Genomic DNA, 16,558 nt, shown 5'->3' with positions numbered 1-16,558 from the left:
GAGGTTCGATGCAGACCTCTGGTGCTGTCCATGTGTCATAGAACCATAAAGCAGGACAGCACACCCTTTGGCCCATATGATTCATACCAACCAAGATGCCCATCCAAATTAGACCCATTTCCCTGAATTGGGCCCATAACCTTTCCTATCCATGCACATATCCAATTGTCTTTTCAAAGTTACTATTGTACCTGCCTCAAACATTTCCCCTGGAACCTCAAACCATACCTTAGCACTCTCTGTGTAAAAGGATTGCTCCTCAAGTTCCTATTAAATTTTTCCTCTCTTACCTTAAACCTATCTCCTCTATTTCTTGATTTCACAACCTTAGCAAAAGGAGTGAGTGTATTCAGCCATCTATACCTCTCATATACATCTATAAGATCACTTTGCAGCCTCCTACACTTCAAGCAAAGTGTCTTAGTTTGTCCAACCTCTTCCTGTAACTTAGTCTCGAGTCCTGGCAACATACTTTAAAATCTTTTCTGCACACCTTCCCATTTAATAACACCTTTCCTAAAGGGAGGTGATTAAAAGTGAACAGAATATCCCAAGTACAGCCTCATGAGAATCTTGTACAATTGCAACATAACCTCCCAACATTTGTAGTCAGTGCCCTGAAAGATGAAGCATGCCAAATGTCTTCTTCACCTCCTGTATATCCATGACTCCATTTTCAGGGAACCATAGGCCTGAACTCCAAGATCCTCCTGTTCTGCAACATTCCCCAGGCCCTTCCTGTTTACTGTGTGTTACGTACCCCGTAACTGGGTTGCCAAACCAGCAGAAATGGAACGCTCATTGGAGTCTGGATTACTAGGAACTAATAAAGTTTTATTAAAGAACTAAGTAATACAGTACTCTAATCATAAGGATGTAAGTCATAGTCATACTTTATTGATCCCGGGGGGAAATTGGTTTTCGTTACAGTTGCACCATAAATAATAAATAGTAATAGAAATAGTAATAGTAATATTACTATTAGTAAATAGTAAATAGTAATAGTCATAGAAATAATAAATAGTAATAGAATAGTAATAGAAATTAGTAATAAATTGTTAAATAGTAATATGTAAATTATGCCAGTAAATTATGAAATAAATCCAGGACCAACCTATCGGCTCAGGGTGTCTGACCCTCCAAAGGAGGAGTTGTAAAGTTTAATGGCCACAGGCAGGAATGACTTCCTATGACAATCAGTGCTGCATCTCGGAGGAATGAGTCTCTGGCTGAACGTACAGGTTAGCTAGCAATGATAATAAATGTGACAGGTTAGCAATGATAATACACACATATACACAGAACTAGGGTAATAGGAATCAACTGAGCTCTATCGCAGTCTAGGGGTAAAATGATCAGTCTTAAGTGACGCAGATTTCAGTTCAGTTTAGTGCAGTTCGCAGTAACCGCTGTTGTGGTACCATTGGAGAGAGAGAGAGAGAGGGATGCAATTTGGATCAGGCAGACCTTTGATGTCTTCATAGTTGGTTTCGGGCCGACCCTTTTATGTCTTCTATCCCGCTGTGGTCACCGACTGTGACCCCTCCGTTCCGGATACAATCGTTCTTCCGCGGTGAACTCGGCACCCAGGCAAGGGCGGACACACACCCCAGGTTCCCACCGATCGTACCTTTACACCCTGTGAGCCTCTGGTCGGTTCCCTTGAACCAGACCTCCAAACTCCCACCACTTGTGGGGGCACACCGCTCTTTCCAGGGTCTCGTTGTCTCGTGGTGTCGTGGTGTGTCTCGTGCCTTAGCGAACCTGCTCTTTTTATCCCCCTGCTGGGGTATCACCTGTCCATCAAACTTCAAACAGTTCAGGTTCAAAGTAACTGGTCTGTCAATATTCTGAATTGTGTTTCTTTTCCGTTAATCCCTCTCTTCTCTCTTATTAACATTTTGAATGTTTCTCCATTGTCTCTCTTATCTCTCTCATTAGCATCAATCGTCCGATAGCTTTGTTTGGCGTCACATGTGAGACTGCTACCCTGGTTTGACTTTGCAAGATGCAACACTTTGCACATAGCTGTGGAAAACATGCATTTTCTTTGTGAGCATAAACACAAGAGATTCTGCAGATGCGGGAGGAACTCAGAAGGGCAGGCAGCATCTATGGAAAAGAATAAACACTCAATATTTCAGGCTGAGACCAATCATCAGGACTGGAGCACTAAATCATACACAAAAGATATTCTGCAGATGCTGGGAATCCAGAGTAACACGTACAAAATGCTGGAGGAACTCAACAGGCCAGGGAGCATCTACGGAAAGGAATAAACAGTTAATGTTTTCGGGCCAAGACCCTTTATCAGTCCTGATGATTTTAGAGCTGGGATAGAATTAATGGGCCAAGTGGATTCCTTTTGCATCAGAAGGATATATGAAATAAAAATATGAAAGCTGGAGAATACTACACCAATGGACACAGTGATTTTTCTCCTTGGGTCTGTCCAGCATCTGTAGCCCACACTCAGATAAACACTGGCGGGATGTTTAAATAGGACATTTTGGCAGTCAAAATACAGTATTCACTACGGAAAAGGATCTTGGCAATTGTAGGGATGACTTGCAGTGGACTGAAAAGCTTGAGCATGTAGATATTAAGAAAGAGGATGTGCTGGAGCTTTTGGAAAGCATCAAGTTGGATAAGTCACTGGGATCGGACGGGATGTATCCCAGGCTACTGTGGGAGGCAAGGGAGGAGATTGCTGAGACTCTGGCGATGATCTTTGCATCATCAATGGGGACGGGAGAGGTTCTGGAGGATTGAAGGGTTGAAGATGTTGTTCCCTTATTCAAGAAAGGGAGTAGGGATAGCCCAGGAAATTATAGACCAGTGAGTCTTACTTCAGTGTTTGGCAAATTGATGGAGAAGATCCTGAGCAGCAGGACTTATGAACATTTGGAGAGCCATAATATGATTAGAAATAGTCAGCATGGCTTTGTTAAAGGCAGGTCATGCATTACGAGCCTGATTGAATTTTTTGAGGATGTGACTGGACACATTGATGAAGGTAGAGCCGTAGATGTAGTGTATATGGATTTTAGCAGGGCATTTGATAAGGTACCCCATGCAAGGCTTATTGAGAAAGTAAGGAGGCATGGGATCCAAGTAGACATTGCTTTGTGGATCCAGAACTGGCTTGCCCACAGAAGGCAAAGAGTGGTTGCAGTGGTTGTTAAGCTGGTGCCAACCGCTGTAAAACAAGACAGAGAAGAAGAAGAAGAAGAGTGGTTGTAAATAGGTCATATTCTACATGGAGGCTGGGTGACCAGTGGTGTGCCTCAGGGAGCTGTTCTGGGACCCCTACTCTTTGTAACTGACCTGGATGAGGAAGTGTAGACATTGGTTAGTAAATTTACTGATGACACAAAGGTTGGGAGTGTTGTTGATAGTGTGGAGGGCTGTCAGAGGTTATAGCAGGACATTGATAGGATGCAAAAGTGGGCTGAGAAGTGGCGGATGGAGTTCAGCCCAGATAAGTGTGAGGTGGTTCATTTTGGTAGGTCAAATATGATCGCAGAATATAACATTAATGGTAAGACTCTTGGCTGTGTGGACGATCAGAGGAATCTTGGGGTCCGAGTCCACAGGATACTCAAAGCTGCTGCACAGGTTGACTATGTGGATAAGAAGACATACGGTGTATTGGCCTTCATCAATTGTGGGATTGAGTTTAAGAGCTGGTAGGTAATGTTGCAGCTATATAGGACCTGGTCAGATCCCACTTGGAGTACTGTGCTCAATTCTGGTCGCCTCACTACAGGAAGGACATGGAAACCATAGAAAGGGTGCAGAGGAGATTTACAAGCATGTTGCCTGGATTGGGGAGCATGCCTTATGAGAATAGGTTGAGTGAACTCGGCCTTTTCTCCTTGGAGCTACGGTGGATGAGAGGCGACTTGATAGAGGTGTACAAGATAATGAGAGGCATTCATTGTGTGGACAGTCAGAGGCTTCTTCCCAGGGCTGAAGTGGCTAGCACGAGAGGGCATAGTTTTAACATGCTTGGAAGTAGATACAGGGGAGATGTCAGGGGTAAGTTTTTTATGCAGAGAGTGGCGAGTGCGTGGAATGGGCTGCCAGCGGTGATGGTGGAGGGGGAACGATAGGGTCTTTTAAGAGACTCCTGGATAGGTACATGGAGCTTAGAAAAGTAGAGGGCTGTGGGTAAGCCTAGGTAGTTCTAAGGTAAGTACATGTTCACACAGCTTTGTGGGCCGAAGGGCCTGTATTGTGCTGTAGGTTTTCTATGTTTCTATGTTTCTATCACTTTGTTCTACTGAATTCCTCAGTGCCCTACCATTCACTGTGTGAGACACTGCCCTGGTTAGTCCTACCAAACTGCAACACCTCACACTTGACAGCATTAAATTCCATCTGCCATTCTTATCCTGTTTTTACAGCTGGCCCAGATCCTGCTGCAAGCACGATGGTCTTTCTCTCTCCACCACACCCCCAATCTTTGTGTCATCTGCAAATTTGCTGATCCGTTTAACCACATTATCATCCATCTTGCACTGAGGAATTTAGTAGAACAAAGTGATCTGGGAATACAGGTCCATAATTCATTGAATGTGGCATCACAGGTTGATAGGGAGGATATTTGCGGCGGACCAAATGGACGCATCTACTCTTTCACACCTAATTTAGGAGCCTCCATATATTGCGAGAGGGAAATAGGAGAAAGAGTCCTTATGGGTGGAGCTGAGAAACAGGAAAGGTATGGCCATATTAGTGGGATTGTATTACAGACCACCCAATAGTCAACGAGACTTGGAAGAGCAAATCTGCAGAGAGATAGCAGGCAACTGCAGGAAACATAAAGTTGTGGTGGTAGGGGATTTTAATTTTCCATACATTGATTGGGACTCCCATACTGTTAGGGGTATAGATGGTTTAGAGTTTGTAAAATGTGTTCAGGAAAGTTTTCTAAATCAATATATAGAGGGACCAACTAGAGGGGATGCAATAGTGGATCTCCTGTTAGGAAACGAGTTTAGGACAAGTGACGGAAGTCTGTGTAGGGGAGCACTTTGGTTCCAGTGATCATAACACCATTAGTTTCAATTTGATCATGGACAAGGATAGATCTGGTCCTAGGGTTGAGGTTCTGAACTGGAAGAAGGCCAAATTTGAAGAAATGAGAAAGGATCTAAAAAGCGTGGATTGGGACGGGTTGTTCTCTGGCAAAGATGTGATTGGTAGGTGGGAAGCCTTCAAAGGGGAAATTTTGAGAGTGCAGAGTTTGTATGTTCCTGTCAGGATTAAAGGTAAATTGAATAGGAATAAGGAACCTTGGTTCTCAAGGGATATTGCAACTCTGATAAAGAAGAAGAGGGAGTTGTGTGAAATGTATAGGAAACAGGGAGTAAATCAGGTGCTTGAGGAGTATAAGAAGTGCAAGAAAATACTTAAGAAAGTAATCAGGAGGGCTAAAAGAAGACATGAGGTTGCCTTGGCAGTCAAAGTGAAGGATAATCCAAAGAGCTTTTACAGGTATATTAAGAGCAAAAGGATTGTAAGGGATAAAATTGGCCCTCTTGAAGATCAGAGTGGTTGGCTATGTGCGGGGAGATCTTAAATAGGTTTTTTGCGTCTGTATTTACTAAGGAAACTGGCATGAAGTCTATGGAATTGAGGGAATCAAGTAGTGAGATCATGGAAACTGTACAGATTGAAAAGGAGGAGGTGCTTGCTGTCTTGAGGAAAATTAAAGTGGATAAATCCCTGGGACCTGACAGAGTGTTCCCTCAGACCTTGAAGGAGACTAGTGTTGAAATTGCGGGGGCCCTGGCAGAAATATTTAAAATGTCACTGTCTACGGGTGAGGTGCCGGAGGATTGGAGAGTGGCCCATGTTGTTCCGTTGTTTAAAAAAGGATCGAAAAGTAATCCGGGAAATTATAGGCCGGTGAGTTTAATGTCGGTAGTAGGTAAGTTATTGGAGGGAGTACTGAGAGACAGAATCTACAAGCATTTGGATAGACAGGGACTTATTAGGGAGAGTCAACATGGCTTTGTGCATGGTAGGTCATGTTTGACCAATCTATTGGAGTTTTTCGAGGAGGTTACCAGGAAAGTGGATGAAGGGAAGGCAGTGGATATTGTCTACATGGATTTCAGTAAGGCCTTTGACAAGGTCCCGCATGGGAGGTTAGTTAGGAAAATTCAGTCGCTAGGTCTACATGGAGAGGTGGTAAATTGGATTAGACATTGGCTCAATGGTAGAAGCCAAAGAGTGGTGGTAGAGAATTGCTTCTCTGAGTGGAGGTCTGTGACTAGTGGTGTGCCACAGGGATCAGTGCTGGGTCCATTGTTATTTGTCATCTATATCAATGATCTGGATGATAATGTGGCAAATTGGATCAGCAAATTTGCTGATGATACAAAGATTGGAGGTGTAGTAGACAGTGAGGAAGATTTTCAGAGCCTGCAGAGGGACTTGGACCAGCTGGAAAAATGGGCTGAAAAATGGCAGATGGAGTTTAATACAGACAAGTGTGAGGTATTGCACGTTGGAAGGACAAACCAAGGTAGAACATACAGGGTTAGGGGTAAGGCACTGAGGAGTGCAGTAGAACAGAGGGATCTGGGAATACAGATACAAAATTCCCCAAAAGTAGCATCACAGGTAGATGGGGTCATAAAGAGAGCTTTTGGTACATTGGCCTTTATTAATCAAAGTATTGAGTATAAGAGCTGGAATGTTATGATGTGGTTGTATAAGGCATTGGTGAGGCCGAATCTGGAGTATTGTGTTCAGTTTTGGTCACCAAATTACAGGAAGGATATAAATAAGGTTGAAAGAGTGCAGAGAAGGTTTACAAGGATGTTGCCAGGACTTGAGAAACTCAGTTACAGAGAAAGGTTGAATAGGTTAGGACTTTATTCCCTGGAGCGTAGAAGAATGAGGGGAGATTTGATAGAGGTATATAAAATTATGATGGGTATAGATAGAGTGAATGCAAGCAGGCTTTTTCCACTGAGGCAAGGGGAGAAAAAAACCAGAGGACATGGGTTAAGGGTGAGGGGGGAAATTTAAAGGGAACATTAGGGGGGGCTTCTTCACACAGAGAGTGGTGGGAGTATGGAATGAGCTGCCAGATGAGGTGGTAAATGCAGGTTCTTTTTTAACATTTAAGAATAAATTGGACAGATACATGGATGGGAGGTGTATGGAGGGATATGGTCCGTGTGCAGGTCAGTGGGACTAGGCAGAAAATGGTTCGGCACAGCCAAGAAGGGCCAAAAGGCCTGTTTCTGTGCTGTAGTTTCTATGGTTCTATGGTTTCTAAAGAACAACTGCGTGGGGGGTGGGGGCAGCAAGAGTTCACATTGGTGCTATGCAACAAACTTCCTGGTCACAGTTCAGAAAAGAGGCCGGGGTTGTCTAAAGAAGACATCAGAGTACATTGGGAACATTTAAAGGACACATTTGGAAAAAGATCACGCCTAAATCGTTGCAAAGTCGTGACCCTATAGAAGATGAGTTATTAACTTCAAACTTTCTGCATAATCACTCAAAGAGTTGAACTGCACATGCATGTAATGAGGGCTGTATAACTGATCTCCATCTAACTTAGGCCACAAACTTATCAATCACCCCCGCTGTGGACTGCTTTCTGGAGGTCCAAGATGCCGACTTCTACAGAGGAAGGATCTGTATGCTCCATGACCGTGGGACTAAGTGTGTATATGTAGGAGGGGACTATATTGAAAAATAAATGTACTAGGTTTTCTAAAATTGACTCCTTCTACCTTAGGCCATGAACTTATCAATCACCCCTTGTAGATGGCAAACAACAACCAACCCAGCACTGATCCCTGTGGCACTCCACTATTCACGGGTGTCCAGTTAGAGTGACAACCATCTACTAACACCCTGGCTTCTCCCACAAAGCCAACGTCTAATCCAATTTACACCCTCATCTTGAAAGCCAAGTGACTGAACCTTCTTGACCAACAACCTCCCATGCGGGACCTCGTCAAGTGCCTTGCTAAAATCCATCTAGACAAAATCCACTGCTTTGCCTTCATCAACTTTCCCAGTAACTTCCTCAATAATCTCTAAAAACTCACAACCTACCACATGCAAAGCCACACTGATGACCCTCAATCAGTCCATGTCTATACAAGTAGTCATACATCCGGTCCCTTAGAATACCTTCCAATAACTTCCCCACTACTGATGTCAGGCTCACCAGCCTATAATTTCCTGGTTTATTTTTAGAGCCATTCTTAAACAGCAGAACAATATAAGCTATCCTCCAATCCTCTCGTACCTATCCTGTCACTAAGGATAATTTAAGTATCTCTGCTAGGACCCCTGCAATTTCTGCACTCGTCTGCCACAGGGTCCAAGCGAATGCCTTGTCAGTCCCTGGGGATTTATCCACCCTAATTTGCCTCAACAGCAAACACCTCCTCCTCTATAATCTGTATAGGGTCCGTGAAGTTGATGCCATTTTGCCTTACTGCTGTAGATTCTGAGTCTATCTCCCAAGTAAATGCAGATGCAAAAAATCCATTTAAGATCTCCGCATTTCTTTTAGCTCCACGCATAGGTTACCATTCTGGTCTTCCAGAGGACAAATTTTGTCCCTCACAATCCTTTTGCTCTTAACATATTTGTTAAATTCCTTGGGTTTCTCCTTCATCTCATGCCTTCCTTTATCCCAAAGGCAAGAAAATCAGCAGATGCTGTAAACCCAAGCAGCGCATACAAAATGCTGGAGGACCCTGACGTAGAAGGGGAGACCGCTTTGCTGAGCACCTGTGTTCCATCCACCATAAAAAGTGGGATCTCCCAGTGACCACCCATTTGAATACTACTTCCCAATCCCATTCTGACATCTCAGTCCACGGCCTCCTCTACCTCTGCAATGAGACCACACTCAGGTTAGAGGTGCAACCCCTCATATTCCATCCCAGTAGCCTCCAACCTGATGGCTGAAAATCGACTTCTCAAACTTCTGGAAATGCCACCCCGCCCCCCCCTCCCCACTGCCCTTCCCGTTTCCCTCTCTCACCTCATCTCCTTACCTGACCATCACCTCCCTCTGGTGCTCCTCTCCCTTCCCTTTCTTCCATGGTTTTGTACACCCTCCTATCAGATTCCACCTTCTCCAGCCCTTTATCTCTTTCACCAATCAGCCTCTCGGCTCTTTACTTCGCCTCTTCCCCTCTCTGGTTTCACCTATCATTTACAAACTTGTGCTTCTTCCTCCTCTCCCCCTTCTTGCTCTAACTTCTCATCTTTATTTCCAGTCCTGATGAAAGGTCTCAGCCTAAAATGTTGACTGTTTACTCTTTTCTATAGATGAGGCCAGGCCTGCTGAGTTCCTCCAGCATTTTATGTGTGTTTTTCCTACTTTTAGCCCTCCTGATTTCTTCCTTAAGTGTTCTCTTGCATTTCTTATACTTCATAAGCACTTTATTTGTTCACACTTGCCTATACTTGCAATGCACTTCCTTTTTTTTCTTAACCAGAGCCTCAATATCTCTTGAAAACTAAGGTTCCCTACACCTGTTATTCCACCTTTTATTCTGGCAGGTACATGTCAGCTTTGTACTCTCAAAATTTCACTTTTGAAGGCCTCCCACTTACTAAGTACACCTTTGCCAGAAAACAGCTTGTCCCAATCCACACTTACCAGATCCTTTCTGATAACTATCAAAATTGGCTTTCGCCAAATTAGACCCCGTGGACCGTATCTATTTTTTTTGCATATTTACTTTTAAACTAACGGCATTGTGAACAATAGATGCAAAGTGTTCCATTACACAAACGCTTGTCACCTGTCCTGTCTCATTCCCTAATAGCAGATCAGGTATTGCACATTCTCTCATTGGGACTTCAATGTAGCCTTTTTACAGTATGGGAGTTGCAGTCAACATGTGGAAAGTTAAAATCACCTACTATAACAATCTTATGTTTCTTGCAACAGTCTGCAATCTCTCTACAAATTTGTTCCTCTAAATCCTGCAGACTGTTGTGTGGTCTGTAATATAGCCCCATTAACGTGGTCGTACCTTCCTTATTACTCCATTCCATCCGTAACTCCTCACTAGATGAGTTCTCCAGTCTGTCCTGACTGAGCACTGCCATGACATTTTCCTTGACTAGTAATGCCACCCCTCCTCCTTTAATCACTCCCGCTCTGTGCATCTCAATCAACAGAACTCCAGAATCTTGAGCTCCCAGTCCTGCCCCTTCTGCAACCGAGTCTCACTAATGGCTACAATATCATAATTCCAGGTGTTGATCCCTGCCCTGAGCTCATCTGCCTTTCCTACGATACTGTACCTCTTGCATTGAAATATAGGCAGCTTAGGTTATTAATCGCCACTGTTCAACTTTTCAATTCCTGACTTTGTCTGAGGTCTTGACAACATCTGTCTCCACAACCTCTCCGCTATCTGTTCTGGCATTCTGATTCCCATCTCCCTTCAGCTTGAGTTTAAACCCCCCTCGTGCAATGCTGGCAAACATTCCTGCTAGGATATTAGACCCCTTCCAGTTCAGGTACAAACTGTCTCTTCTGTACAGGTCCCACCTTCCCTGGAAGAGAGCCCAGTGATCCAAACATCTTATGCCCTCCCTCCTAAACCAAGTCCTTAGCCAGATGTTAAGCTATATAATCTTCCCATTTCTGGTCTCACTAGCAAGTGGCATGGTTAGCAATCCTGATATCACAACCCTGGAGGCCCTGCTTTTTAACTTGACATCTAACTCCCTGAACTCACTTTGCAAAACCTCATCACTCTTCCTACCCTGTGACATTGGTACCTACATGGATCATGACCCCTGGCTGTTCACTCTCCCACTTAAGAATGCTGAGAACTGGATCTGCAGTTTCCTCGACCTTGGCACCAGGGAGGCAATTACATCTACACCACCAGGACTGCCCTTCCAGGTCTGTGGAAATTCACTGTGAACAAACAACAATTGCACTTGCTGTCATTGATCTCACTGTGTGTGTGTGTGTGTGTGTGTGAGAGAGAGAAATAGGGGTCAAAGATCGTGGTCTTTGACCCCTATGGTTTTACTGATGTCAGGTGGTAGAAACGTCTGGTCACTGAGTACTAGGACTCAGCTGACTGACTGACAATGGTGGAGGGAGCTGAGAGATAGTAGAGGCAGTGAGACAGAGTTGAGTGTTGTTATATATATAAACGTAAGTGTACTTTTAAGAATTTGTGGTATTATCTCTGATGTTGTTTATTCCTGACCACAGATGCTGCCTGATCTGCTGAGTTCCTCCAGCATGTTGTGTGTGTACTGCTTAGTTGCCTTAGCTAAGAGTTACAGGAAGGAGACTATATATTGCCATTCCTGTGCCAACATGTGGGTCCACGGGCTCTTGTTCCAAGATAAGGCCACCCTCAGGGTGAAGGAGCACTAAAGAGCAGGTGTACTGGTGAACCTAATAAAGTGATCACTAAGCCCACATTTACATAATAGATAAAGCAGTGGGGAGGAGAGTATTTATCTATCATATAAAATGTGCATGGTATCATTTAGAGCACATTTCAGACCGTTTTTATTAAATATGTTAATGTCCTAACATTCGGAGAAATAAAACATATTCAAGTTAACAACTGTGAAGACACCTCAAAGTCAGTTGCAAACAAGTGTTGAACTGATAATTACACTCAATGGCAACACATTTTTAATACCGCATTGCCACAAATTCTTGCATTCCTCCAAGTATCTTTATAATGAAAGGACTTGTGAAACCACAAGTGTTTCTGTTTGTATTTTGTGCACTTTATCTTCATGAGGGATGGTGGTTCTGTTGCCTTTTTCAGGAAGACGCATTTTGCTTAACCAATGATGCAGCAAAGGAGTGGTTATCTATCTCGACAACTGCTTGCATGGAAATTAACTGAAAATCCTCAAACTGCAGGGACAGAAAATCTATAAATCACTGGCAACACTTCAAAGATCAGATAGCATCAGTGGAAGAGAAACAGGATTAACATTTCCGGTTGAAGAAATTTAACATGCTCTCAAGGGTCAGACAAAGGGTCTTGACCTTGAATTGTTAAGGGGTTCTCTTTCTGTTAAGATAGTGTGTGTTTCCAACATTTTATTTGTGTGAAAATTAACTTTGAGAATCTTGTGCAGGAGACTATGTGGATCATCTGTAAATTAGCTGTTAGCTCCCTTTGGAGAAATCTCAGCTTCAACCAGAAACAACTCTCTCCTCTTGCAGACACGTAAAGAGATGACAGCCCTACCTAATCCCAAAACAGCATCACAGAGGCACACACTCCTTCAGGGCACAGCAACATTTAAACCTAGAAATTAGTATACACCACTTCTTCAGTGTTAAAGTGTATGCATGTTCCTAAAGCTCAGTTGAAGAGTCATTGACTCGATATGTTAACAGATCAGACAGCATTTGTGGAAAGCAAAACTGTAGACTTTTCAAGTCAATGGCTCTTTATCAAAACTTCAGAATACTTTAAATATACAGCATTGAGCAGCTTCATTGTGTAATGCCACAGTTTCAGCTAGGGGTGCTGAAAACCTCAATTTAAATTTCACAAAATGACTCATTGTATCCAGGAACTTGTGCCCAATATCATTTCCTGAAGCTCCAATGTGTGTTTCTATCTCTGCTTCTGCTTTTCTCTCTCTGTCTCTGTCATTCTGGCTCTCCCCTCTCACTCTTTCACTCTCTTCTCTCCAGCTCTTTCTCTTTCTCTGTCTGTCTCCATCTCACTCTTTTCTCTCCCTCTTTGTCTCTTTCTGCCACTCATCAGTGTCTATCTCCCTCTCTCTCTTACTCTACTCTGTTCTCTCTGCCTTCTGCTTGCCTTCTCTCTCTCTAGCAGTCTTAGTCTCTCTCACTCACTCACATACACAAGCAAGCTCTGCCTACCGCCCTTGTCTCCCTCCCACTCATTGACTGCACCATCACATTGACTCACAACACCAACTCATATGTACACTTTGAGCCTTTAATTCCACTACATCCACTCTCTGGTGAACACCTGACCTGGTGAATATCAGAAACAAGAGAAAATCTGCAGATGCTGAAATCCAAGCAACACACACAAAATGCTGGAGGAACTCAGTAAGCCTGGTAGCATCTAGAAAAGTGTACAGTCGATGTTTCGGAGCGAGATCCTTCAGCAGAACTCGGTGAATATCATGCCTGGTGAATATTTGGACTGCTGAATACCAGGCCTAGTGAATACTGAGTCTGAGGACTGTCAGACCAGATTCTCTACTCATCAGGCCAGATATACACCAGGCCAGATACTCAAGAGATCTAATATTTAAGTTGCTTTGTGATTGTGCAGCTTTCACTGAGTGAAGCCATTCATTTTATTGATCACCAGTTCTGCTCATACTCTCCGAATCTCAGTTCCCTGTTCGAGTTTAACCAAGTGCATGTGGAGGGGTTTGCGGTGGATTCTTTAAATCACAGAGGGAATATTTAAGTACATAGATGCATTTTAGCCTCTATTGTCAAGTGCTGCAAGGCTGTGAAATCTCCGGGTTTGAAAAAGCCATGTTTACAATGAGCAAGTTCCTACCAGATGTATGGTACGGAACACTCTGATTGGTTGCTTCAACACCACTTTCATGACATAATGGTTGGGGGTGTTGTGAATAGTATGGATGGCTGTCAGAGGTTACAGCGGGACATTGATAGGATGTAAAACTGGGCTGAGAAATGGCAGATGGAGTTCAACCCAGGCAAGTGTGAAGTAGTTCATTTTGGTAGATCAAATATGATGGCAGAATAGAGTATTAATAGACTATTGGCAGTGTGGAGGATCAGAGGGATCTTAGGGACCAAGTCCATAGGACACTCAAAGCTGCTGCGCAGGTTGACTCCGTGGTTAAGAAGGCCTAAGGTGCATAAGCCTTCATCAATCGTGGGATTGAGTTTAGGAGCCAAGAGGTAATGCTGCAGCTATATAGGACCCTGGTCAGACCTCACTTGGAGTACTGTGTTCAGTTCTGGTCGCCTCACTACATGAAGGATGTGGAAACCATAGAAAGGGTGCAGAGGAGATTTACAAGGATGTTGTCTGGATTGGGGAGCATGCCTTATGAGAATAGGCTGGGTGAACTCGGCCTTTTCTCCTTGGAGTGACTGAGGATGACAGGTGACCTGATAGAGGTGCATAAGGTGATGAGAGGCATTGATCGTGTGGATAGTCAGAGGCTTTTTCCCAGGGCTGAAATGGCTAGTACAAGAGGGCACAGTTTTAAGGTGCTTGGAAGCAGATACAGAGGAGATGTCAGGGGTAAGATCTTTACTCAGAGAGTGGCGAGTACGTGGAATGGGCTGCCGGTGACAGTGGTGGAGGTGGATACGATAGGGTCTTTTAAGAGACTCCTGGACAGGTACATGGAGCTTAGAAAAATAGAGGGCTATGGGTAATCATAGGTAACTTCTAAATTAAGGAGATGTTTGGCAAAGCTTTGTGGGCCGAAGGGCCTGTATTGTGCTGTGGGTTTCTATGTTTCTAACACCTGATATGGAGGTTCTGAAACACAGGGTAGGAAGAGGCTCCAGACGATGGTAGGCTCAACCAACTCCATCACGGTCATCATTAATTTTCCTGCCCCCATTACCACATCCGGCCTCAGATCAACCAGGCCCCTTAAAACAGTGGGCTCTTAATTCCCATTAACACACCAGACCCCAGTTCTTGTACTGCCTTTAACAAAGTGAGGTCCCAGTTCCCGTGCTCACTTCAACACTTTGGAACCTGACTCCCGCTCTCACTTCAACTTATTGGAGCCAATTTCCCTTTAATACACTAGGTTGCCTGTCCCCACACTTATATTAAATTTACTGAGGCCCTGTTTCCTGCAATCCCTTGACGTTCACCTGGATCTGTAGTCCATTCTCCCCGTAACTAACCAGGCCCTATTGCTACACTTCCCTGACATTCTCCGTGTTCTCTTTCCCGAACTTACTTTCTTACACCAAAATGGGGAATTTTAAATGAGTGATTTAGAAGTTCTGTATCTTTAAGTTCAAGTTTATTGTCATCTGGCTGATTGTCCACAAACGAAACAACCTCTGTCCGGACCACGGTGTAGCCACAATACATATATCATGCACACCACATAAAATAATATATTACCATATTATTTAATAAACTGTAATTCAAAATGTATATAAAGTACGAAGCACAGGTAAACAGTTCGCTGTTCTAATGACGAGACCTCGGTGGGGGCCGGGTATTTACTAAAATCGGTTTTTCTTCTGAAAACGGCTGCGCCTAAACCCAGCCCATCGCGGGCTTCGATGTACCTGTAGGTGGAAGTGGTTCAGGAAAAAAATCCCAAAGAATTTGCTTGCTGCGAGCGTGTTTTTAAAGATGTTTTACCAGACGATTTTGGAATTTCGCTCCAATTTAAACCCCGCTCTAATTCCCTTTAAGACGTCAACGCGCCCCGCCCGTATAGGACAACCCCGCGTAGTCAGGTTGTCACCGCCAGCCTTGGGAATTTCTTCGCCAGGCTTTTGTACTTCATCACCGACAGTTGTCTGGATCTTTTCAGCATCATTACGGACGGCAGTAACTGAACTGATGGACTATGGAAGAGAGAGAGTGGTCGACTATAAAGCCCGCCCACAGAGAAAACTGATAGGTCTACTTAGCACAAAGAGAGATCAAGCAGGATTCATTCATTTTCTTTCTTTCTTTTTTTTCCCCCTCCCTCTCTAAAAAGTCGATTTCCGGGATATTTGTTGGATGAAAAAGTCATAGTTGACCACACATGACAGTCATGAGTTACATCAAGGAATGGACTGGCAAAAGTTTTGAAGAGCTTATCAGGACTTCTCATGTTAAAGACAGATGGAAACCCACGGCTGCCCATGTCATACAACATGGCACATAATGATGATGATAATGACTCTATCCCTTATTTCCTTCAGTATCCAGAAGTTTACATTTCCTTGTTTTAAATTAAATCAATAACTAAGTAGGAGCCCTAGGCTGTAGTTTTTGGTTGTAGGTTAGGGGGGCTCATTGTGATATTGTCAGAAGGAGGTTCAGGGCTTGCTAATACACAGGGCCATATGCAGAGCTATAAATCTCCACCTTGGACAATTACTCAGCACGTAAGGACATAAAGTATATGTATATAAAACTAGAAGACATAGATTTTGAGTAAGGGGTACGAGATTTTGAGTGGTCCTGAGGGAGACCTTTTTCACCCAGGGAGTGGTGACTAACTGTTTGCATTATCTGAGCGAGCAGTGGAAGTGGAATCACTGACTGCATTTAAGAATTGTCCTGATGAGCATTTGAATGGCCTGAGCATGAAGGTTATAGATTGGGTGCAAAAAACTGGGATTAATATAGTGGAGTACCCACTGGTCAGCATGAACATGATGGGCTGAATGGCTGTATGACTCTATAATATGCTGTTAATACCCACACAAATGATTAAGCCTAACATATAACATTGCCTATTTCAGTTCCTCTCTCCCCAGCTGAATACCTTGTATTGAGAGTTTCATTCTCAAAGAGCTGACAATATGTTTCAGCCCAGACGGGGGTTTGGT

The 16,558-nt window shown here is 43.7% G+C and overlaps 1 protein-coding gene across 1 annotated transcript in view; it reads right to left on the bottom strand.

Annotated features, from left to right (window-relative positions):
• fut7 (fucosyltransferase 7) overlaps window positions 1-16,558 on the bottom strand; it is a 114,804-nt gene that overhangs the window by 48,483 nt on the left and 49,763 nt on the right. Inside the window, exon 4 of the mRNA XM_063074171.1 lies at window positions 1,990-2,112. Coding sequence (XP_062930241.1) covers window positions 1,990-2,112 — 123 coding nt within the window. The remainder of the gene's footprint in view (window positions 1-1,989; window positions 2,113-16,558) is intronic.

The sequence above is a fragment of the Mobula hypostoma genome, chromosome 21, assembly GCF_963921235.1.
Source record: "Mobula hypostoma chromosome 21, sMobHyp1.1, whole genome shotgun sequence".
Taxonomy (NCBI): domain Eukaryota; kingdom Metazoa; phylum Chordata; class Chondrichthyes; order Myliobatiformes; family Myliobatidae; genus Mobula; species Mobula hypostoma.
This window is presented reverse-complemented; position numbering and strand designations above follow the sequence as displayed.